The sequence below is a fragment of the Ictalurus punctatus genome, chromosome 19 (genome assembly GCF_001660625.3).
Source record: "Ictalurus punctatus breed USDA103 chromosome 19, Coco_2.0, whole genome shotgun sequence".
Taxonomy (NCBI): domain Eukaryota; kingdom Metazoa; phylum Chordata; class Actinopteri; order Siluriformes; family Ictaluridae; genus Ictalurus; species Ictalurus punctatus.
Window position 1 is genome coordinate 7,098,938 of NC_030434.2, and position 23,859 is coordinate 7,122,796.

A 23,859-nucleotide genomic window follows, 5' to 3' on the forward strand; every position below is an offset into this window, starting at 1 on the left:
TCAAAAGCAGTAGTGCTACTGTAAATGAAGACAGATTTCTTGAAGAGTGTATATGCTGCTGCGGCCTGCACCTCTGCACTCAGCATATGGATGGGCATATATACCAAGCGCTATACATACAATTAAGTTGAAATCATTGCCTTATAATTCACTGGATGACTTCTGTTCATTGTGTACACAACTTGTCTTGCTCATATATCATATTTTATATGCATCACCTTAGAGAGAAATCTGCTTATTTACTTTTTTTTAAATGCCAATTGAAAGCATTACGCACTTAAATAATTGCAGGTCGAGAGCATTTAACAGATAAAGCCTACCAAAGTTAGACCTTCTATGTCTCGCCGATGTTAATTTATACACGTCTTTTGCATTTTCTAGTGTTGTTGCTGTGCCTGCAATCTGCACCAAGTTTCCAGTGATCCAGTGAACCAAACAAATAAATTTACACAGAGGCTGTATAATAAAATTAAACAAGATTTATTCCATCATCTTCTTGGAATATTTGATTATGAAACAAATGAATAGGAATACAGTTTAAAAAAAAAAAAAGAAGAAGAAGAAGAAGAAGAAGCAGAAGAAAAAAGTGCCAAAACAAGTATTTACATCAGGATTATGGCACATTTCTGTACAGGGAAGCTGTTTAGAAGATAAAGACCACTGTCCATGAACTTCTCAGGGTTGGTGAAGGGGTCATTCTTGGCTGAGGATTTCCGACAGCTCCTTTATGTACTCGATGGTGTATTTGAGAGTCTGGATCTTGGTCAGTGGTTGTCCTCTGCGGCTGTAGACAGGAGGCAGGTAATCCCGGAGCTGATGCAGAGCTTCAGCTAAACTCCTCATGCGCATCTTCTCTCTCTCGCTCGCCTTCATGCGCCTCTTGGTCGACATTTTAGGTCTAGACGCTTTCGTCTGCGCCGCTTTTCTTCCTGTGTAGGAATAATCCAAGAACATTTCTCCAGGAGCGTCTGGGGATGAGGAAGACGAAGAGGAGGAGGATGAAGAGGAGGACGAACAGGTGGAGCAGGGAGACGCAGAGGGTTCAGGTGATGAGCATCCGCGTCTGATGGAGCCGCCTTGCTGCCCGAAATGTCGGGGGTCGCTCCTCCAGTCCCACTGCGCCAGAAGTTTAGCGGTCAGGTGATCAATCTGTGCGCCGTCCATGTATGTGTGTGTGTGTTGGGATGAGCTCAGGTGAGGTGAGGGTGTGTTTTATACCAGCACACCCTCACGACTGCTTTACGAGCTCACAGCTTTTGGCGAAGTTCAAAGAAAGCCGAAGTGTCACCAAGTGCGACTTTCTTTTTCTCGAGAAGAACCGGGTTCGCTGTCGCCCAGGTGTGAACGAGCGGCTAATGCGGCCGAGAAAAGAAAATAATTAGATTTCCCTTTTGTGAGAAGTGACTTTTAAACCTCGTCATCATGCGTCTCGGGGAAATGCGATAGACAAACGAGACCCAGGAGGGTGTGAGGATGGTGTTCACAGCGCACTCTGTGCGTCTGAAGAGCTGCCCAGTGAACTCCATGTTGGGGGAAACTGTAAACACAGACTGGTGAGGGAAAGAGCTCTAGTCTGTCTTCAGCTACTTCGTTTTGTTCCTGAACATCAAACTGCAACACATTAGTTTCCTTTTTGCTTTTTTCTTATAAAAGAATTGCAAGACATGTAGGCTAGTTAGCCTACTTTTTTAATATAGTCTATTTCTGTATTAATAAATAATATCCATAATCTACACACAACTGAGTTTTGTATTGTGATTATTTTCTGTTCTCTCTCGACTGTAACAGAGCTGGATAATACCCTAAAACTAATCTGTAACTTATAACATTGTAACTAATACTACTCATTATTAATTGATAGGAGTTTAGCTGTTTGAATTTTGTTGCTTTAAATAACTATAGACTAATTTATTAACAAAAATATACTACTACTACTACTACTACTACTACTAGAAGTGTAAGCTATTTTAATGTTTTAATTGCTTTTAATAAATATACTTTATTAACAAACATATACTACATTACTACTACTACTACTAATAATAGAAGTATAAGATATTTTCATGTTTTAATTGCTTTTAATAAATATACTTTATTAACAAACATATACTACATTACTACTACTACTAATAATAGAAGTATAAGATATTTTCATGTTTTAATTGCTTTTAATAAATATACTTTATTAACAAAGATACTACAATTCTACTACAAATAATAATAATAATAATAATAATAATAATAATAATAATAATAATAGAAGTATAAGCTATTTTAATACAATAATTGCTTTTAATAAATATACTTTATTAACAAACATATACTACAATACTACTACTACTAATAATAATAGAAGTATAAGCTTTTTTAATGTGTTAACTGATTTTAATTATTTGAATTGCTATTTGAATTTCATTTCCTTAAATAACTATAATGGAATAACAAAAATATTATATTATTATATTATATTATTATACTATATTATACAATAATCATAAAAATAATGGAAGTATGCGCTGTTTGAATTTCATTGCTTTAAATAACTTTAATTTAATAAAAATATACTAGTTCTGCTACTAATAAAAACAAGTTTAAACTATTTTTTTTTGTTTTTCTATAGAGACAAGCTCGCTCCCTCCCTAATACAGTTCCATTAGATTCTTTTTTTGTTTTCGCATTGTGCTACCTTATTGTATTTATGTTTACCTGTGAATGTCTTTTTCCACTACTGTATCACTGCAATTTCCTCCAGAATCAGTAACAAATCTATCTATCATTACTACTACTACTATTAATAATAAAATGTAAGTAACTATAGGATACTTTGGAGTGTGCAGTGAATGGCCGTGTATAAAATATGACGAAAAAACCCCCATTTGATAATTAAAACAAAAGCAAAAACTATCTGACCCTCTAACAGCTAGTGTGAGTGCTGCAGCTGTCCATGCGCTCTTTCCATACAGGCCCCTCAAAAGCTTTCATGTCTGAAAAGGTGTGCAACATGTCACTACATGGGCTGAGGAAGACCAACACCGAGTGCATAATAAAAGTGCACCATGTTTAAGGGATCTGGGTGAGGAAAAGGAAGCGACACATTTAACCTTTCTTTTTTTAACCATCCTTATTAGTACTCAGTTCTTTCTTCATGTCACAAGATCAACACGTGGCCTGGCGGCTCAGTAAGAAAATGTAAATCCAACTAAAACAGGCGAAGACCTCAAGTTTGTCCAATGATCACTTTACTGAGTTTATATTGAACTTACAAGTATATATACAGAGAGACATGGAAATGTTTGGCATACAGTAAATAGACAAACCCAGTTTGCAACCCAAACTTTATTAAAATGCACACTGTTTTGCACAAAACATGCACTGACAATCTGTTGCAATCCATTCTTATTAAAAACAGCTAGATAATTTATTACCAATGACTAACGGCATTATTTTCATTTGTTAAATTTAAGTTTCAGCCTCTCTGCTAGTGGCAAAGGACTACAGATCGAAGCATCTGCCTCATCATCATCACTCTTTGCGCTGCATGTCTGTGTTCGTGGATTTGTTCTCGAGAAGCCCGTGTTGTGTGGTTGTTTTTCAGGAGTTGTGGAGTCTGAGCCGTATTGTGTGCCTACAGAATTTGGAAACATATCACACCTGTCCTGTTTAATAAGCTGTTGTGCTAGAACAGTTTTTTGTACAATCCGTGCTTTAGGCTCAACCTTGGCTTTCAGTTTGCTTTGGGGCTGATTCTCCACACCACTGTTATCACTGGAAGAACCTTGTCTTCTACAAACACTCTTCTTACATGCGCTTTCTTTATTTGTCTGCTCAGGAACGTTGGATGGTCTGTTGAAGTGTTTTGGTTTAACAAATTTGTATTTATGTGGTACTGGGACAGGGAAAGAATCTTTGGCCTGCTGCATTTTTGTGAATGTTTTTTCCTTTGAATCAGAAGCCACAGTGTTAATTCTGCCAAGCTCTGATTTTTGATACCGTGAGTGAGGTGGAACTTTAGGATTCTCAGACAATGGCTTGTGGCTTAAACCTGAAGTGTATTTCAGTTCAGAACCAACACTTTGAACTTTGGATTCCTTCTCTTTATTATTCTGAGAACCAGAACACTCCATCATTTTCCTCAAACGGACTCTTTCCATCAGTGAACGCTCTGAAAGTCTGTCAGTCTGCGGAGCTGCACAGTCTGACCGAACAGCAGTAGATGAGTCACGGCCTTCCATTTTGGTTCCTTCGTTTGATTTGTTCACTGGTTGAGGATCAGCTTTACTGTGCTGAGACTGAGGAGATGGGGTAGCAGTGAAGGACAAAGCATCCCAGTCTATACTATTCAAGTGAAGCTCATCAATCACTACAGATACTGAAAGGCAATTCTGAGCCTGAGATAATGTCCCTGTTTGGCAGGGTGAAGCTAGAACCTCTGGTTGTTGTATAAATGAGGGAAGAGGGGCATTGGGGACTGACTGGATTTCATGACAATTAGTGTGTTTAGTAAGTTTCGATGCTGTAGTTAGTGTTGCAGAGGAACAGTGGTCAGGATCAGACTCTAAAATGGTTATCATCTGTAAGCCTTTCCCTGAGGATACAAGGGGTTCGAGATGCGAAGAACCTTTCAGAGACATCTTAGTAAAAAGATCAGACACTCCATCAGAAGAAACAACGGGCTTCTCTTTTTCTGCCTTCGGTTTCTTTTCTGTTGGCAGAAAACAAACAAAAATAGGGTTAGGGTTATATTTTTAAAAATATATTTTTTTATAACATAAACTTGCCTAAAATTCACCAAGTTCAGTGTCTAAAATGTACCACAAGACATTTTTTTTTTTTTAAGTTTATTATTCATAGGTTATGTAATCAATTAATTTGGAATAAAATACATTATTTCCTCAAACAAACTCACAGACCAACAACCGATTTTGGCTCCTTAACTGGATGTCAAAACACTGTAAAAACTAGGTATTTGAGGTTCTTTCTTGTAAACATCACACCAGCCTTAACTTATAAAGAAAGCTAAGCTTTTGCTAAAGGCTAGTCAGTTGCACCGTGAAAACGATCTTAAACACATATTGTAAAAGCATGCTTACAATAATCCGGTGAATGCCTATAAACATTGGCTTGATCATAAATACAGAATTTCAGTCACTAATAAAAAGAAAGATTCAATGTTAAATTATATGATCTAGGACAGCGTTCTCAATGTGGGGTTTGTGTAGAATTTTTCTATTTGGTTATATTTATGGATTTATGGATCCCACAACTGTCACAAACATTATATTTATTATTGAGTTGTTCTAGTTATTAGCTTGTTTGACATGAGCTGAATGGGTTTAAAGCAAACCTCAATAACTGAATATCAAATAGGCCTTATAAATAACGACAAGGTCAGGAATAAAAGCTACCTCACTCCATGAATTGAATGAAACCTATTTTATAGTTAAAATAGGGGTTCCTCGGTTACAGAATGTTTGAGAACCCCGGATCTAGGATGTCTAATCTTGAATCAAAAGCTGTGGGTGGGTGTGAAAGATTCAGTTTATTGTGGGAGACCAAAAATTTATGTTTGGGTAAGAGGAATTGGTGATTCCATCATAAATCAACCAATGACAGAGGACCTTTTCACCACAGAGACTTTTTTCTCTCCACTTCTGTATGAGAAATGGCAGCCATTCCAAAATTTACCCCAGATGTGCTCTATAGCATGCCATACCCCCCCCCCCCTTTTTTTTTTTTAAAAAAAAAACACCCTTTCCTTAATAACTTAATAACCAAGTACACAGTCTATAAAGATGAAACTTGGTGTTTTTATGTAATTTCTGATTGAATTTTCAGGGAATTTTTTTGATCTGCAATCAAAATGGGCTGCAACCTGTAATATCACTGGTAACTAGCAAAAAACACTTTTGGTGGTACCCATGTTTAAGCCCCTGCAACCTGCATCAACCTACAAATTTCATTCGACATTCAGATTTACTTCATGTTACAAATAAGTGAAAATTCTGTATGTGTTATGCCCCATTACAAAGAAATAGCAAAAACAACAACAAAACTATAAAACTATCAATATTGTACATTTGCCATAATACGTACAAGAATGTACATAGAAATGAAGATAGTGTGTTAAAATAGCCATTCCACCATAAAAAAAGAACCAAAAAAAGAACCAAAACAGAACTGTTATTTCAAATTGAGCACAGTTTAATCATTAAAAATAGTGTGGATTCACCTGAATAGAACTGAAGGGGGAGATGTATACAAACACACTAATGTGTGTTTATATATATATATATATATATATACACACTAATGTGTGTTTATATATATATATATATATATATATATATATATATATATATATATATATATATATATATATATATATATATATATATATATATATATATGAGTGAGAGAGAGAGAGAGAGATAGAGAGATAGATAGATAGATAGATAGATAGATAGATAGGGTTGTGTGTTACAGGCCAGTGGAAGAGGGTTAAATGGACAGGGACTCCTGTGCAACACCTCGTGTTAATCAAAGCGGTTGAGTGCAGAACGACTGCTGGGATCTGACTGTGGAAGTGTGAGGGGTTAGCGAGCCAAACACCAGCGGGTGTCACAATCACAACTTCAGGCTTTGATCTCTGCCACTTCACAGAAGGAAAGGCACATTTACTTAACCACCCAAGAAATTCTCAGGGTCACTGGTTGCCAGAGACTCAGCAGCCTGCTTCGCTAACAAGGTCACCGATTTATTAAGTAGTATCTAAGTATCAGCAAACGAAATAAAAACATCACACACTTCTTTAATGCTTTAAAAACAGTGCCCTCCAAAACGATCAGCCCCACTTGTTGTGTAAAATAAACATTACACACAAAAATGTAACTTTTCCTCTCGTACAACAGAAGAAAGTATTGATCTGTTTAGCCTTTTCTCATAATTTTTTTTAAATGTAACTATTAGAACAAGCCTGAGCAATATTTCAAATAAATGCAATCTAATACTTTCAATATTTTTCAGTTTCATCTTACAAAATGCAATGTCTGAGCTTCACAACCCATCATTAGAACTACAACTGGCACCATGTGTTTGTCAGATCAAAATCAGTCTTTTTGGTCCACCAAAGCATCAGCATGTTTTGCAAAACAAACAAACAAAAAAATTAACAAAAAAAATGGAGATTACATACAAGGAAAATCCAATGATACAACACTGTAAACTATGTTGGAGTATCTCTGATGCTTTGGGGCTGTTTTGTGGCTGGTGCTTCAGGGACTCTTCTGAAGATTGATGGAATAATGATTCTACTATGTACCAGGATATTTCATCCCTAAATTTGGTTTGCTTCTGCCAGGAGGTTCAGGCTTGACTATTGAGACCTGATCACTGAACCAGTGAAGTGGTTAAAGAAACACCAACTCAGTGCTCTGCGTTGACCAGCTCAGAATTTGAACCATGTAATAAATAAATAAATAAATTAAGAAATAAATAAATAAATAAATAAAAATTTTAAAAAAGCTTCAAATGTTCTGCATGAAGAGGCCTTTACATTAGACATTACAGCAAGACACTCAGTGCTGTTATTCTGTTCAGGGCAGGGTTTACAAAATATTAATTGTAACGGTGCGAATAATTTTCAAGTCAGTGTAGAAAGTATTGCACTACTTCAAAAAAAAAAAAAAACCCAAACCCCGAAAAAATTGTGCTTAAATGATGTCCATGTATGTTTGGGCTCAGAATAATCATGAATTGCACGTGTTACTTTATTTTGGATCACTTTCATATACGGAGACAATAATTTTGGCACCACAATTAGAAGAAGCACGAGTACTGAATACTGTGCATGCGAGGATACACATTATGTGCAACAGATGCCAGGTTTTGCTTTCAACAGCATTTAGATGCTCGACGAATTGTGTGCTGTTTGGGGCTGCTCTCCTGAAAGCAGTTTAAAGCAGTTGACACTGTGTGAAAGAAGGGCAAACAGGGACATACTCTTTAATTTGTTGTCCTTGGCCTCTGCTGTTTGCTTGTGGAAGAGCTGGACGATGTCTGGGAACGCCACGGTGAACAGGTTTTCCTCTTCCACGGTTCTCACTACATCAGACTCGTCCTGAGGGCAGTCCTCGGGAAATACATAATGATCTGCACCAATAACAATACGCATACAAGATCAAAATCATTTGACCCGAGAACGAAAAAGAAACAAACTGACAGCTAACTTTTCACATTAGAGGTAAAATGATACAAAAAAAAAAAAAAAAAAAAAAAAAGGCTCTTAACTAGGTATACAGTCATGATGGTCTATTTTTTCCCCGTTTGTATTTATATTACCCTTCCTTTTATTTTTTTTTAATGTGCTGCATGGATTGGGTTGGGTGTATGCAGAACGCAAGGAGTCGAAGTTCACAGTTTCCACAGGAAGCAATTTTAGCACATCAGGATGTTACATTTGTTCCATCACCTGCGACCCGCAAATCACACCACCAACCTCCTTCACGTCTGCTTTCACAACAAGACACTAACAAGAGCAACTGTGACACATGTCACACGTCCAGAGCTAGAGACTCACAGCTCTGTCTAAAAAATAAATATTTAAAAAATCAGTAAAGCTGCTCAATTACTAATGTCCTGCACTCTAACTATCTTCCCCTTGAAGCAAGGAGTATCGGTATCATTTATTTTTGAGATTTATGATTTTAGATGGAAGATCTCACCTGGTTTATGCCACATGATTTCAAAGCAGGAGACTCCATTCCTTATGCGCCGCTTGTATATTCTGTACAAACAAATTCGTTCCACATTACTGGTTGGGTATCCATAAAGACAACTGATTGAAAACAAAAATTTTGACTTGAACTTTGACAAAATAATTCCGTCGTAGTTCCATAATTTTCAACCTTCGGGTTATTGGCGCTACAAAGCGAGGGGGGTGGGAAAAGCGTGAGATTTTCTAACAACAAGCTATCCAGCTAACATAACATGATCATGATGTATTTACTTTCTCAATACAATGATGTTACAGATTTAACCAGCTAACATGTCGGTATTGCTTCATCTACAGTAAACACTATTATAAAAACACATTTAATGTAGTGATATTTTATTTATTGTTGAGCAGTCAGGTTGATTTGGTTAGGGAAACCTTCTCGAGTTTCCAAGAAGGAATTCCAAGCCGAGGAGGCGGTTTCATTCAGTACATTTACATGGACAACAATAATTCGATATTAACCTGATTAAGACTATACACTGATTAAGAAACTAGCATGTAAACAGCAATTATTGATGACCTTAATCTGACTAAAGTCATACTCGAAGTAAACACAAATGGAATTAAGACGTGTGGAGTATTCCTGTTTTAGTCTCATTATCGAGGTGTATTACAGACACGTACACACCTTAATCACACTATTAACATCGTGTGGGAGTTTTCACCGCATTGTGCGACACACACGGCAGCGCTCAACCGTCTGACGGCAAACAAGAGAGCACGACTGCGTCCCAAACCGCGTACTTACCTACTTCAGTATATAGTAGGAGAAATACACTATTCCGGCTTTTATATAGTAGGTAAGTACGCGGTTTGAGACACAGCCCATGGCTTCAAGCAGTCGTCTATTTGCACGTACAGCATGACAAATAATTAACTGCATTTGAAGCGTTCGTAAAATTAAAAATAAAAACACCAAAAACTGTATACGGTATCATAACGATGACCAACTGTATGTCAATACGTGAAATTCTGGAGGGACGTCGGACGGTGTGGCGCGGTGACGTAACGACGTGTGCTGTTAATCGATCCATGTTCTATAACATGTCAAACCTGAACATGAAAGGAATATTCTAAAACTCATGTAAACACCTTAATCACAATATTGCCTTATTCAGAATAAGGTCAATAATAAGATTACTGCTGTATAATAAGATAATAATAAGATTACTGCATGTAAACATAATGAGTGTCAGAGTTTGAAAAATCAGAGTTACGAGCTTTACGAACTCCTCTCTAACAGTGAATTTGCTTTTTAGCAGTCTTACACTCTATCCTATGAGTACTAGCATATGCTTGTGAATGGACTCATTCTGTATAAGGGCGTCTGCCAAATCCTGTAAAAAATAATCTGAAGCAAATGAAAGTAAATTAAAAAAAAAGACTAAACGTTACGTGCAGGACAAACCGTATGGGTTGTATCTGTGTTGACGATTGTGTCCCTTGACTTCTGTTCACGAGTTCAGTGTAGGTCATCAGCGCAAGGACTTTCTCGCTGGTGTAATGTTTGGGCCACTCCATCTTCTCCAGCGCAAAATTCTACCAGGTACGACAACAAATGAAAAAAAATAAATACACAAATACAGTTATAGGTGTTTCAACATTGCATGTATCAGCATTACACAATTAACCTACGCTGCAAAAGTGTGATGTGTATACAACTCGTAGAGAGCAATCTAAACTGCAGATGTTATTACGTTACGCAGAACAGAGACCTGCATGAGGAGTAGGTTGGGTTTCCGTCTTTTAAAACCATTCACAGCTTTGTCCTTTGGAACCAGAAATTCGTTGATGATCTGAAAGAAAAGAGAAATAATATAAATTATACTAATTTCAAAAGATACGGTCCAAATTACAGAGAGTGTTAACGGTACTCACCTCTGTGAAAGGGAACTTGTCACAGGCCAGGGTTTTCCTATCAGCGGTCGTTGTAAAAAAACAAACAAACAAAAACAAAACATCGAACAGGATGTTAAAGCTTCTGTCTGAGCAAATCATTTCTCTGCAACGATCTCTGAAGACGTTGTAGGCTTGTCACGATAACACAACAACGGCTAACAGATAATCATCTTACACGTAACTGCGTTTAAAAGATGTCTTTTTTGTTAACGACGTAAACAAGCATTTACTGACCCGAACATATTGGTGGATTCCATTAATTTGCAAAGGAAAGACCTTTTAACGTAGACAAAAGCACACAAAGAGCTTATTGGAAAACTTATCACAGCAAACACCATGTTAATTGTCAGATTGTCCAAAGGTGTTGATTAAGTCTATATTAACGCGCTTCGAACACGGTACAGTTTCTATGGCAACATCATGGCAGATGCTCTACTTAGACAGATTTAATATGTGTGTAATTGTCTACGTTCACATGCCCATCAATATTCCGATATTAATCTGAATTTGGTGGTATTCTATTTAGTATTGAGTCACGTGAACGCCATGATCTGATTGCCAGATTCATATTAACCCCCGCCTGGTTTAATCGGAAATTTGTTTCATGTAAACACCTTACTCAGAAAATCCACTGAAAGGAGTCAGTATACATACGGTATGCGCATGCTCAGTTCGCAAGGAATTGTGGGTGCTAACAGATGCTTCGGTGTAGCCTACGTATTTATGAAAGGCATACTTACAACAACTATGTATACAGGAATATTCCGATGTCTGTACACATATAAACATCGTATTCAGAACATGACTGCAACCTGAATATAGACCTTAAACCGAACTTGATGCGCATGTAAACATAGTCAGTGTCGTAATGGTCTATTGTTCTTTAAAGAGAGGTTCGTTTAGCAATTTTGGAAGGAGTCTCCAGTGGCAGGTCTTTGTAACAGCGTACGAGCGGTTTAAGTCTTAGTGAGCTTAGTTTTGCATTGTGGACAAGCTGCATTCTTGGTCTATTAAACGTCATGGGAGAGAAAACAGGCTAGTGAGGGAACAGGTAATTATAGCTGATATAACGAAAGTGATAACAGGAACTAACTTGTTTCAATATGAACCGCAACTACGAAGGCTCGAAAGTATGACGTGTCATTCTTTAATAAGCAAAAATTTGTATTAGTGCTGGAAAATTGCTGTGGAGAAAATCATCTTCACCACCATCGATTATTTTGCTGTAATAGCATATGCCGTTGTGCTTTATTTATCTGTTCATCTACTGCACATTTTTGGATTTCAGTAATAGTGACTAAGTTACAACTAAGTATTCCTGTGTTCCCTGACGAAACAAATATTACTGTTACAAACTGCTCAACGATCAAAGCGTTTGATTGATTATGTCAAGAAATGAATCGAACATAATGTTGACTGACTACATATATAGAAACTTGGGAATAATAAATCTAAAAGGTTCATTCTCAAATAATCAGGATCAGTTCAAATAAACGTGATTAGACAATGACAGTGCATATTAATTGTCACAGGCTTAAGACATTGCTTCTTTTCCATATTTATCATAGTTACACATACTGATTTCATATTTTTGGTTTCTGTCAAGTTTTTGTCAAGCTCGTCCTTAATTTGTGCTAAAACACAGATCACTCGCCTTTTGATGAGTGTTTCGACGGAGGAGGCCTGGCGAGCGTGCTCAGTGCGGTGCCAGTCGCAGGGACACTGCGAGTCGTAGTCCTGAGGCTGACAGAACTTCTCACTGCCACAGTACACACAGCCACTGCGCTCATGAGATTTAGCAGAACCTGCAGCATTTGGGAGAAAGAAAGAAAAGAGAAAGCTATTACATCATGTGAGTTATTTATTGATTTTTTTTAGAACATATTTCCAGATAATCATCCATGTTTAAAGTAATGTAGTGGGGTGAAAAATTAAAGAGAAAAAAACAACAACAACACTGTGTCTTAGTAAGGTGCTGTGCCACCATACCTCTCTCTAAGTGGACCCAAAACATGGCCTGACAGCATTGAACAGCCGCCTATTATTCCTTTAATTTTACACCCATCTATAATATTTTATTGTATTTTTATATGAAATGGGCACTACTTGGTGCTTTGGGAATATTACTTATGAACAGTGTTTGTTATATATACACAATATATTGTGTAACCTCACCAGGGTGACGACACACCAGGCAGTGGGTGACCTTCTTCACAGCAAACTCCTGAGTCTCAGAAGCAGTTTTCCTCCAATCACTGAATCTATGAGAATACAGATAATAATGCACAAAGTTTGTCTTTTTTAAATCAAACCTCTAGCCATATTTATATCCTGTACTATTATGTGAATGTTCATATCAGGGAACAACAAAATGGCAATCAGAAAAGCACGAGGCAAACACATGGTCTTATCTCTTTAATCATTCTATGAATTTGTGAAAGAAAACTTTAGATGTATTGTGTTTCTGATACCAAGAAAAGCGCTCCCCCAATCGCCTAGAGATCAAGGGTTCGAATCCTGATGACGCCACAGCCATCTGTGGCTGGGAGACCAAGGGAGAAAAACTGACCATGCTGTCAGGGTAGGAGGGGAATATATACCCTCTCTCTCTCACCAATCAGTGTAGAGGTGGACCGTTAGTGGATTTTACCGATATCGATAACTAACCTGGGTAGTACCTGCGGATAACCGATTAATCAACCAATCGTTTTTAAAATTGATACCGAATGAAAACATAACACTCAGACTAAAATATTGCTGAGCTTTATTACAAAAATAAACGGTACTGACTGCACCATGAAAATGTACTTTTTAAAAAAGAAATATACACAGTATTGTGCAAAAGTCTTAGGCACAAGAAATGCTGAAGAGCAAAAATGCATTCAAAAATAATTAGATTCCTCCATTTAAAAAAAATACAGTGAACAGAAAGGGCAGTGAACAATAATAAATGAAACAAAAGTAATATTTGGTGTGATCACCGTTTGCTTTAAAAAAAAAAAAAGTAGTCTCAGGTACAATGTGTACAGTTTTATAAAGAAATGGGCTGTTTTTTTTTTTTTTAAGTTTCATTGTGCATCTTGCAGAACCAGTCACGGTTCTTCTGGAGACTTTGATTGTCGCACTCGCTTCTTATTTTTGCAGCAAAATCCAGCAGCCTTCATTGTGTTTTTTTTGTCTGAAAAGTATCTCTTACCACTGATATACTCCTTTCTTTACTGATATACAAACATTTTTCTTTAACAGTTAATTTTGTGCTGGAAAACTAATGTTTGGGAATCTAAAATGTTTTTTTGTACTGAGTCAATAATGTACAGGTCATATATAGGTCAAATAAAAATCTACAACAAAAGGTTGTACTAAAAAAAAAAAAAAAATAGGGTGCCTAAAATTTTGCACAGTACTGTATATACATATTAATATATATTAACTATTAACTATAAATATCAAAGTAAGTAAAAGATATACATCCAAACTGAATCAAAAAGTAACATTCCATATAACAAATAAAAATAGAGATATCCAAAAAGAAGAAGAAGAAAAACACCACTTCAAATAACACAACAAAATTGGCCAGTAATAGTTTTTTTTATTTCTCCTCTAGAGGCTGCTCCCGTACTGTATAACGACGGTGGAACCTTCTCAGTCACTCCACAATGGACGCAACCGGGAAAAACTCGGAAAAAATCAGTTATCGATGCTGATTAATTAGCAAAACTGATCAAACAGTCCACCTCTAAATCAGAATGATACTAGCCAATCAGGAGTGTCTATGAGCTCAAGAGGGTAAACAGGGTTTTCATCGGAGTGTGTTACGCTGTCTGTGAAGCAATGTGAAAAGACGTTGTTTCATCACGCATCTCAGAGGAAGCACACGCCTTCACCCTTCCTGATTGGAAGCTGATGTGTGATAGGGGAGAGTGAGCTAGTGACTGGGATTTGACAAATGAATAAATTGGGAGTAAATGGAGTTTCAGAAAAAGGCTCCACTAACACTAGGTTCACCTCTATGGTACTAATTTTGTTTGAATAACCCCAACCATGAGTAAACCTCCTTTTATGGTGCGAAGCATTCAGTTATACAAGCCTATTTCGAAATCTTAGTGCACCTACTTTTGAAGAAGAGTTTTTTCTTTTAAACTCTGTATTAATTTAAGAGCTTGTTCTTTGCCGACACCTGGAACACCCTGTAGGTACAAAAAAGAAAAAAAAAAGAAAAAAGAAAAACAAAAGGAAAAAAAAAAAAAGCATTCTCTAAGTAAAGTATTCTCTAAAATGGCTAAAGGTTTAAAAATAAAGATCTCTGTGTAGCCTTTAATATACTTTAGGTATGTAATCACAGCCGAGGAGCACAGCCAGGCCCACGAGAGTCTCTCTCTTCAGCTGCAGCTTCGTCTCCACTCTGGACATCTTATAGCAGTCAATCTGAGGGTCCTGATGTGTGTGTGTGAGAGTGAGTGAGTGAGTGAGTGAGTGAGAGGGAGAGAGAGAAGGCAGAACACATTAAATGATAAGGATAAGGATGTGAAGGCACTGTTAGTGACACCATCACTGCAATACATAAAGTAATACATAATACAAAGACATTTTAGGAGTAAGACTTTGCAGTTCTGATATCATCTCTTCAATTGTTATTTATAAAAGAACTTGAATTCGAAGCTTGTAATCGAAGACTATGTTAGAAATGTGCATCATACACACACTAGCAGATGTTCAGCACCTGATGTGTGTACCATTTTCAGTCTTTCTCCTTAAAAAGAATGAGAATGACAAATGAAGCCTTCAAAGCCTTTTTATCTCCTAACCTGATTATAGATTTGTGCATTAACCAGAACAGACCAGTGTCTTGAAAAGAACTTGATCAGGAAGTGTTTAAAGGTGCAAGTACAAAGAACATGGAAAAGTATGTAGAAATTATTATTGTTATTATTTTTAAAATAATGGTTTAAGTCATGGCTTCAGGACAAGAGTATTACATGGTTGAGGGAAACTTGCTGGGAGATTGCTGATTTGTGTTCGGATGGACCTCCCTGTTAGCCTTTATTTAGACACTCCCCAACACCCAACAAAGAGAGAAATACAGCAAGTGCACTCATGAACGTCCTCATAAATGTAGTGTGATTATAGTGTTATATAGAGTGTTATATAGTGTGTGATGTCATAACAATCCTTGCTTTTTTTGTTTACTGTATATAGAGTTGAGGTCACAAGTTTACATATGCGTTGCTGCATCTGCAATATGTTAAAAAAAATTATTTTTTAAAAAAAGGGATCATGAAAATAAATTTATTTTATTAGTAAATTGTTATTATTTTGTCTTCTGGGAAACATGTAAATTATATAATGTAGCATTTGAAGGGCAGTACTAAATGGGGGAAAAAAAAAAAGATTTTTAAACAAAATTACAGTTTACACCCATCATCCTGTTCAAAGGTTTAGCTCTTAATCTATCGTGTCACCTTCATGAGCATCTGTGAATGTTTGCACCTTTTGTAATAGTCGTGTACGAGTCCCTCAGTTGTCCTCAGTGTGAAAAGATGGATCTCAGCATCATATAGTCGCTGTTGGAAAGGAGTCAAATATGCAGAAGATGCTGAAAAAGTAAAGAATGTGCCGGACCTGGAGGATTTTTCTGAAGAACATTGGGCAGTTTAACTGCTCAGGACAAACAAGGGACTCATGAACAACTCTCACAAAACATAAACACAGTCGCTGATCATCCAGTTAACAACACACAGTATTAATAATCAAGTGTGTGTAAACTTTTGTACTGGTTCATTTGTGTAAATTCAGTTATTATTGAGTCTTGTGGACTATATGTAAACATCTGTTGTGTAAATAGCTTATTCAGGGCAGAACTAAATAAATATAAAACTAAATTCAATTTTAATGATCACTCTTTTTTTCTTTGAATTATTAAAATTATTATTTTGTAGATTCTGCAAGGCGTATATAATCTTATGACCCCAACTGTATAGTGTATATATTATATATTCAACATGACAATAAAGTTGTATCTATCTAACTCTAGTTGATTCTTATTCAGCTCTGCTGTTAGAAATCTAATCTTGCCACATTTTGACAAATTAAAAGAAGCTGAATTGTTTGTCAAAGGCCATCAACTCCTTATTTCTGACACGCAAGTATTTCATAATGATTCCACAATGGTATATAAACTGAGAACCTTTGTGTTCATGTTGAAGTTTCTGTAGACAGTTTGTGCACCATACAGGAAAGCGTCCCCATCACTGGTAATGCAGCCGTCCACCAATCCCTGTGCATCCATAAACGCACACATGGCCTCTGCCTCGCCCGCTGCAGACACCCACGGTATGCCCAGAAAGTCTAACATCTCAGCACACTGAAAGGAAAGACAGATGGAGATACAGGAGTATGTACATAGTGCACTAAAGAGGCAGCAACATTTCTCACCGGCATGAACAGATGGACTGGTTACATCATGTTTATTTCATATTTTACTAGAACCTTTACATGCTTTTACAATAGTCATATATACAGCTGGGCAATATGATAATATCATATTTTTTATTTTATAATTATTATTATTATTATTAAATGATGAACTGTGACTTGAAGCAGTTGATTTGATAGTAAAGTTTTGTACGGTTTGAAATCTTAAAAACTGGAAATGAACTTTTTATATGTTTATATGCCGACATTAAATTATCATCAAACTCAGTTTCTTTTTATTGTCAAACTTTTATATTGTGATGCATATCATATATCTAATGCCTTCTAGTATCGTGATATGATATTTTGGTCCTATCGTTCAGCCCTTGTCAGCTGCGATGTAACCGGAAAGTAAAAAGGGCCAGAAAAGGGGGGTGGGGGTGTTTACATGCATAATGATACCATGCATTAACTGGATTTACTAAAGTCGTGTAAACAGCATACTATGGTATCTTAAAGCCTGTACTGGACTTCAGGGCATGTATAATATATATATAAAATGTTCTACAACTTTTGGAGAAAACATACATACACACACACCAAAATTTGCTGTCATGAAAACTCAAAAATCTCATATTTACCAATAATTTGACTAACCTTCAAGAAATACATGACATGGTTATGTAAACTATCATTTGTGTATGTACTTAAGTGTTACTTCATGTAAAAAGTACTGATCCCACCACCTGTACTGTCCAATGTCTAATTACTCAGTAACTCCTGTAGGTGTAATTACATAAAAATCTGTTTTTTTTTTTCTTTTGCAGCAGTCAGATTACTTAATACTCTGTAAGCCCACTCAAGGACACTTCTGACACTCATCCCGCCACCCCCCCTCCCCAGTACACCCAAACACACATTACCTCTCTAAGCACAGCTTTAAAGCGCACTCTGCTGGTGTTTTTGGCTGTTGCCGGTTTCAGGACGCTCTTGCTTTTACTGCCCCAGAACCTCGTCCCTGTCCTCTTGCTCATAGTCTCCGCCTTGATCTTAGGAGCTTCTCCTTCCATAACAAAAATGAGCTTGATGCCCATCCGAAGGAGAGAAGATGCACGGAAAAACAAATTGCTGCAAAAACATTTGAAGCGTTTGGTTAGAAGAACTGAAGTCATGTTAATAATAAACCTCAAACAGTTTTCAGTGTGTGCGTTGATTCAGTGCATCGTTTATGGAACCAGATTAAATTTTGCACTGATTTCAACTATGACGTTTACGAAATGGGACCAGATAAATCAATTTGCTCTCAAATTCTGCAGATCTGGGTTCTGCAAAAACAAACACAATGTGCTCATACCGTAGATGAGGTTTTGTGACTTTGCCCATCATGCCTTGAACGTGCTGGGCTTCACAGACCCACAGACTGAGATCCACAGCCAGAGTTTTTCCCGTGAGACTGTATAATGGAACAGATTCCTGCACCGGACTCAGGATCGACCACAGATCATTCACCCCCATGACTGATGAGGAAACAGGAGATAAAAAGAAGGGTTATAAACAAACAAACAAACAAACAAATAAGTAAAAAAAAAAAAAATACAGCAACGGTTATTAAGTTGCTGTTTTTCAGACCCGCTTAGCAACACCTAAATAAACACAACTATCTAACGCAGTCAGTCTGTTTTCATTTTGGTTAATGGATAAATACATTAACCACAATACTATCCGACTACATGCTGGGAGTGGTGCCAGTGGGATTTAACCCTTGACCTAAAGAGCGAAGGCGCACTTTAGTCTTTAGCCTGTCCTGCTGTCTCACCTCCTCATCTGTACACTCTGCACAAACCGATATGAGGTCTGAGGTGAAAAACTATGTGGATATTTGGCAATAACTGATAGTTTGAGCAATCGGTTATCGGTGCGATTAATCGGCAAAACCGAACAATCTTTCGACCCCTAGCTCATATACTTGAAAATTACTAAGGTTTGTCCAAATAGTCGCTAGATGCAAAAAAAAAAAAAAGTCGCTAAAAGGGTCTGAAAAGTCGCTAAGTTGGTAACACTGGTCTGCACTGACAGCTAGATAAAAGGCAGGCTAAGCTCCACCTCTCCCCAACTTGCGCCCCCTTCTGATCTCTCCGTGCCTCCTGGTTGAGAACCACTTCAGTAAACAGTACAGCAGAGCCAAACCATCTGTCCATCTGGTTTTCAAGCCGGACTCCAATGTTTAGCGATTTCATGCACAGCGATGTTAAACACACCGATGAGCTCCGTTTCTCTTCCAAACTTCCTGCCGTCGTCCTGACGACTGTCATGAAAGCAAACGTGTGTGTAGATCACTTTATATGCATTAAGCGCTCTGTGTGTGTGTGGAGATCACTTTATGTGCATTAAGCGGTGTGTGATCACTTTATGTGCATTAAGCCGCGTGTGCGTGTGTGTGTGTGTAGATCACTTTATGTGCATTAAGCGGTGTGTGTGTGATCACTTTATGTGCATTAAGCCGTGTTTGTGGGTGTGTTACCTACTGGAGACTGGACTTGAACAATAACCAGTATGAACCCCGGTCTTCTCCGCTGCTCCGTTTATAGACACACAGTTAAAACATTAGCTGTAAATTCCCTCTATATAAACTCGTAAAGAAGAGAAGAACTGTACAACAAACACAACAGAGCTGATAGGAATATCCACAATAGGGTGTTTTGAATTTCATTTTCGGCGCCACAGATCTGGCTCTCCTTCCTCTAGCATGTGTCCCCACAGCGCCCCCTGGTGAGGTGGAGAGATATTTTCTCTCTCTCTCTCTCTCTCTCTCTCTCTCTCTCTCTCTCTCTCTCTATATATATATATATATATATCCCTTTGAGTCAGGCAACAGTCCTAAATTATGTAAAGGTAGTACGTTCGGAAAAAAAATTATAATATTTCTGATTTCAGCATTACATGTTTTAGACCTGAATCTTAAACATTTTGAATTTGGATTCAAAATTGGATTGAATCCAAAGTTTGAATCTTTGGATTTCCAAGTCAAATTACAAGTTTAAGTTGCACCTCCTGGGTTGGGATTTGAATCCTACCCCTGCCCTGTGTATGCAGAGTATGCATGTGGGGTTGCACACAGGATGCATCTGAACTCAATCTGAGCACCTGAAAGATTTCAGTTTTTGATTTTTAATAAATCTGAAATTATTATTATTATTATTATTATTATTATTATTATTATTATTATTATTATTATTATTATTATTCTTTTTGATTATGGATTATTGTATGTAAATCACAGGTTCCCAAACTTGGTCCTGGAGAACCCTCTCTCCTGCACTTTTTAATGTTTCTTGCTCTAACGCCCAACACTCTGTGAGGGCTGTTAATTAGCTGATTAGTTGAAAAATGTGTGTTGGAAGCAGGGAAAACATTATGGGACTCCAGGACTAGGGTGAGGGTGTAGATTGATGGTTAAAAATTAAAGTTAATCAATTAAAAAAAATCTATAACACAATAAAGTGTGCTAAATAAATAACTAAAGGGCTCTAAACTCTTTAATCCAAAACCTACTACATTTTATTTTCCGTTGAAAACAGGTAAGCACAGTAAATCTGGGGGTGTCTTGAACTCCGCATGATGTAGTTCTGCGATGACGTGTCTCTAGTCTGCAGAGGCGGAAGTAGACGTGTAGCTGCTGTTCGGCCAACAACCATCCTGACTCTACATCAAACTCAACATTAACAGTCCATGTAAGTTAGTTATCTTTATTATGCATGAATATTTACAACTGTAGTCTTGTTAAATTCTTCATGTGACGGCATGCTGGCTGTATATAGGTCTTTTAAATATTAAACGAGTTATCTGATTTAGCTAGGTAGCGTTAGCTAGCTCGAGTGTTTTTAAATGTCTTTACAGCTCGCTAACCGGAGTCTTCAGCATAAACACGGACTACGTTTGGTTTATTAATTGTTGCGTTGGTGTAAATATGAACGGACATTTTAGATTTCTGCATTCAATGGTCAGTCACTCATCTGAAGTAGTGAGGTGTCCGAGTGCGTGAACGTTGTGAGCCGATTCTCTTGTAAGCCGGATTTTTTAATTATTCTTTTTAAAAAATGTAATATATTATTAAGGCCAACAATTAACAAACACACACAGTTGCAGACATTTTTAAGTAAAGACGAACAGTTATCACTCATACCGTCGCACACTTTGTCCGGTTTAGGACAAAATGGCAACGAGCCGTTTGAGAACAGAAAGAGTCGACTCGTATTGGTGAGTCGAGACAAATGATCTGACTCATTGAAAAGAGCCGGAGTTAGTCACTAATCAGAACCAGGATGGAGTTCACCAGTTATTTAGATGATATATCATTTTCACAGTCCTGTTTTTATTATTTGTGGGCCATTATTATTATCATGGGTAGGCACACTATTGTTCTACCTTTCTTGTTCTAATTTTTTATTATTATTATTATATTTCTTGTTCTTCTGGCTAGGGTGGCTATGACCACCCATAGAAGCGCCTGGTAAAAACTTGTGAAATTTGGCACATACATTGGGAAAAGTCTAAGGAATATTTGGGCCAAGTGCTGCCAACACTCTAGCACCACCATCAGATCAAATTTGGGCCTAATTTTTAAGTACATTTATGGTCGTAACCTTTGGAACCACGTGTCCAAAATTGAAAGGCCAGGCATCCCTGGAGTCCCTGGGTCGAGCCGAGTTCAACGCACCTATGACGTCAATTTCCACTTCATTTCTTTTCTGCCATCTTGGATTTTGTCAGAAACTGGTTTTTTGCTATTCCACGTACAAATTTAGTCAAATCATCACTACATTTGGCACACGTCATCTTCTCAGTAAGCCTCATAAGTTATAAAAAGAATTTTGATTATTCCAAACGGTTTATCTGTAATGGGCCAATAATCTGACAGTAAAGCTGGCAAATAGGAAGTGAGGTTATATCTCAGCAGCGGCTTTGCGCATTGACACAAAATTTTGTAGGGAGCTTGAGGACCGTGAAGCTATGCACCAGATTTTGTCAGTGCCACTTACTGGTCAATAGTAGCAATGACATTTTTTTTTTGTTACTCCTCCTCCTCCAAATTTTGTTGAATCTTCATCAAATTTGGCTCACATCATCTTCAGACCCGTCTAAACTTGAACAAAGTGGTGGGGGAAAGGTCCAGACTGATGAGAATTGTAGTGCATCTGAAGCAACAATTGTAGCTTGTCTTTGAATGTACGGCTCAACAAGTCTGGGTACTTGGACCCTGAAAATGCTGCTTGCAGCTTTTATTATTTTTATTATTATTAATATTATGTTTATCCCAACAGCATGGTGACAGACGTACAGCTGGCCATCTTTGCCAACATGCTGGGAGTGTCTCTGTTCCTGCTGGTGGTGCTCTATCATTACGTGGCAGTCAACAACCCCAAGAAGCTTGAATGATTATAATAACACCAAGATGAATCAGAAGGTAACTATCATGATCAGTGATTCTCTGTGCTGATCTTTCAGTCCTCCAGGGCTCAGTAATGGATTCAGGCACATGTCTGAAATGCTTGAATAGTTTAGGTTGGCCTATTGTTATCTTATTTGTGATTTATAGTTTACCCAAGGACACTGTACAGATGAATATTGAATGAACACCATAAGCAGATCTGTGAGTTTGTATGTTTACACATCCTCTCTCCTGTTATAGGTGAACATTGTGATTGGGGACCACTGAACGAAACAGATGATGATGCAGCCTGTAAAGTTGTTGTTTTGTATGAAAATGTTAATAAATTTGTAAATGTTGAGCCTGTCTTGTCTTGTTTTTTACAAAGTCAACAACTTCTTCATAAATCTTATTGAGGATACACTTCCCTTGTATGAACATGCTGTAGTTTGTTTTAAAGAGAATCCCGTGAAACATTAAGAAAAGAATATATGCATTTTAAACACTTTCTAGCTAATGAACTCAGAACTTGTATGGTGGGAAAATGTCATGGAAGTTTTCTGTAAGGAAACATTTATATAACATTGATGTCTCAGCTTTCTAACTAGCGATGTCATGAGAACCAAAACTTTGGTACGAATTCTGTACCAACATTCTTAAAATGTGACGGTACTTATTTTTCTGCAGTAGCGTGGGTATTGTTGGTAATGAAGTTACTGATTTTGAAATTCTTCCGGAACTGATGGGGGCAGCAAATACACGTAAGTGCTTCAGTCCACAAGTGGTGAAGAAGAAGAAAGCTTACAAGCACAGGGGAAAAACTACAGAAGATGGCGAAGTTTAGCTCCACACTGACTCGTTGAGAGGAAAGGTATTAGAGTCAAATATGGAAATACTTTGCATTTGAGATGGATGACAACAAACATATAATTAATGTGCTGAAGCCAGTGTGCAACTGATGCTATCATTCATTTCGGACAAAGTGAGGAAACACCTGGAATTTGGCGAAACACCTGAAAGACGGGTCCTATATTATGTTTGTTTGAGGCAGCTGGCATTGTGGCCGTGAAACCAGCTAATGTTATGCTCCATGTAATGTTAGCGATAGCCAGATATTTGTTAACGACACTAACACATTGCAATGATTGGCCACCATGCATCGCCATTCAGCCCGTGTCCTGTCAGCTAAATGTAGCCTAATGTCTCTAATAATTATTCAAATGTTCATGCTTTTAATAAATCTTTTGGGCCTGCCACCATATCAGTGAATTTAAAATAATGCTTGCATTTAGAGTATAAGGGTGTGTGTGTGTGTGTCAGATGCAGGACTGTAGAATACCACAGACTG

At 37.3% G+C, this 23,859-nt stretch overlaps 3 protein-coding genes across 5 annotated transcripts; 1 reads left to right on the forward strand and 2 right to left on the reverse strand.

The window, feature by feature from the left end:
- Positions 1 to 586: 586 nt before the first annotated feature.
- msgn1 (mesogenin 1) lies at positions 587 to 1,245 on the reverse strand. The gene has a single exon (XM_017494870.3). The coding sequence runs from the start codon at positions 1,162 to 1,164 to the stop codon at positions 694 to 696; it is 471 nt and encodes a 156-aa protein (XP_017350359.1). The 5' UTR covers positions 1,165 to 1,245; the 3' UTR covers positions 587 to 693.
- Positions 1,246 to 3,318: 2,073 nt separating this feature from the next.
- Positions 3,319 to 19,835, reverse strand: LOC108280062 (GEN1 Holliday junction 5' flap endonuclease). Of its 3 annotated transcripts, none has more exons than XM_017494815.3 (14): positions 19,605 to 19,835; positions 18,438 to 18,600; positions 18,007 to 18,211; positions 16,857 to 17,033; positions 14,996 to 15,106; positions 14,786 to 14,859; positions 12,848 to 12,933; positions 12,327 to 12,477; positions 10,652 to 10,688; positions 10,489 to 10,569; positions 10,182 to 10,312; positions 8,721 to 8,782; positions 7,999 to 8,148; positions 3,319 to 4,702 (listed from the first exon to the last, which is right to left on the reverse strand). In XM_017494815.3, the coding sequence occupies exons 2-14, from the start codon at positions 18,596 to 18,598 to the stop codon at positions 3,447 to 3,449; spliced, it is 2,682 nt and encodes an 893-aa protein (XP_017350304.1). In that variant the 5' UTR covers positions 18,599 to 18,600; positions 19,605 to 19,835; the 3' UTR covers positions 3,319 to 3,446. The 3 variants fall into 3 exon arrangements, with proteins under 3 accessions (XP_017350304.1, XP_017350303.1, XP_047018126.1); XM_017494814.3 differs by having other exon boundaries at positions 19,609 to 19,834; XM_047162170.2 differs by lacking the exon at positions 19,605 to 19,835 and adding an exon at positions 19,158 to 19,394.
- An 895-nt stretch (positions 19,836 to 20,730) lies between these two features.
- ost4 (oligosaccharyltransferase complex subunit 4 (non-catalytic)) lies at positions 20,731 to 22,869 on the forward strand. Its single transcript, NM_001200572.1, is given in 3 exon segments — positions 20,731 to 20,814; positions 22,405 to 22,547; positions 22,773 to 22,869. A coding segment is annotated over 1 exon segment (114 nt). The 5' UTR covers positions 20,731 to 20,814; position 22,405; the 3' UTR covers positions 22,520 to 22,547; positions 22,773 to 22,869.
- The last annotated feature ends 990 nt before the right edge of the window (positions 22,870 to 23,859 follow it).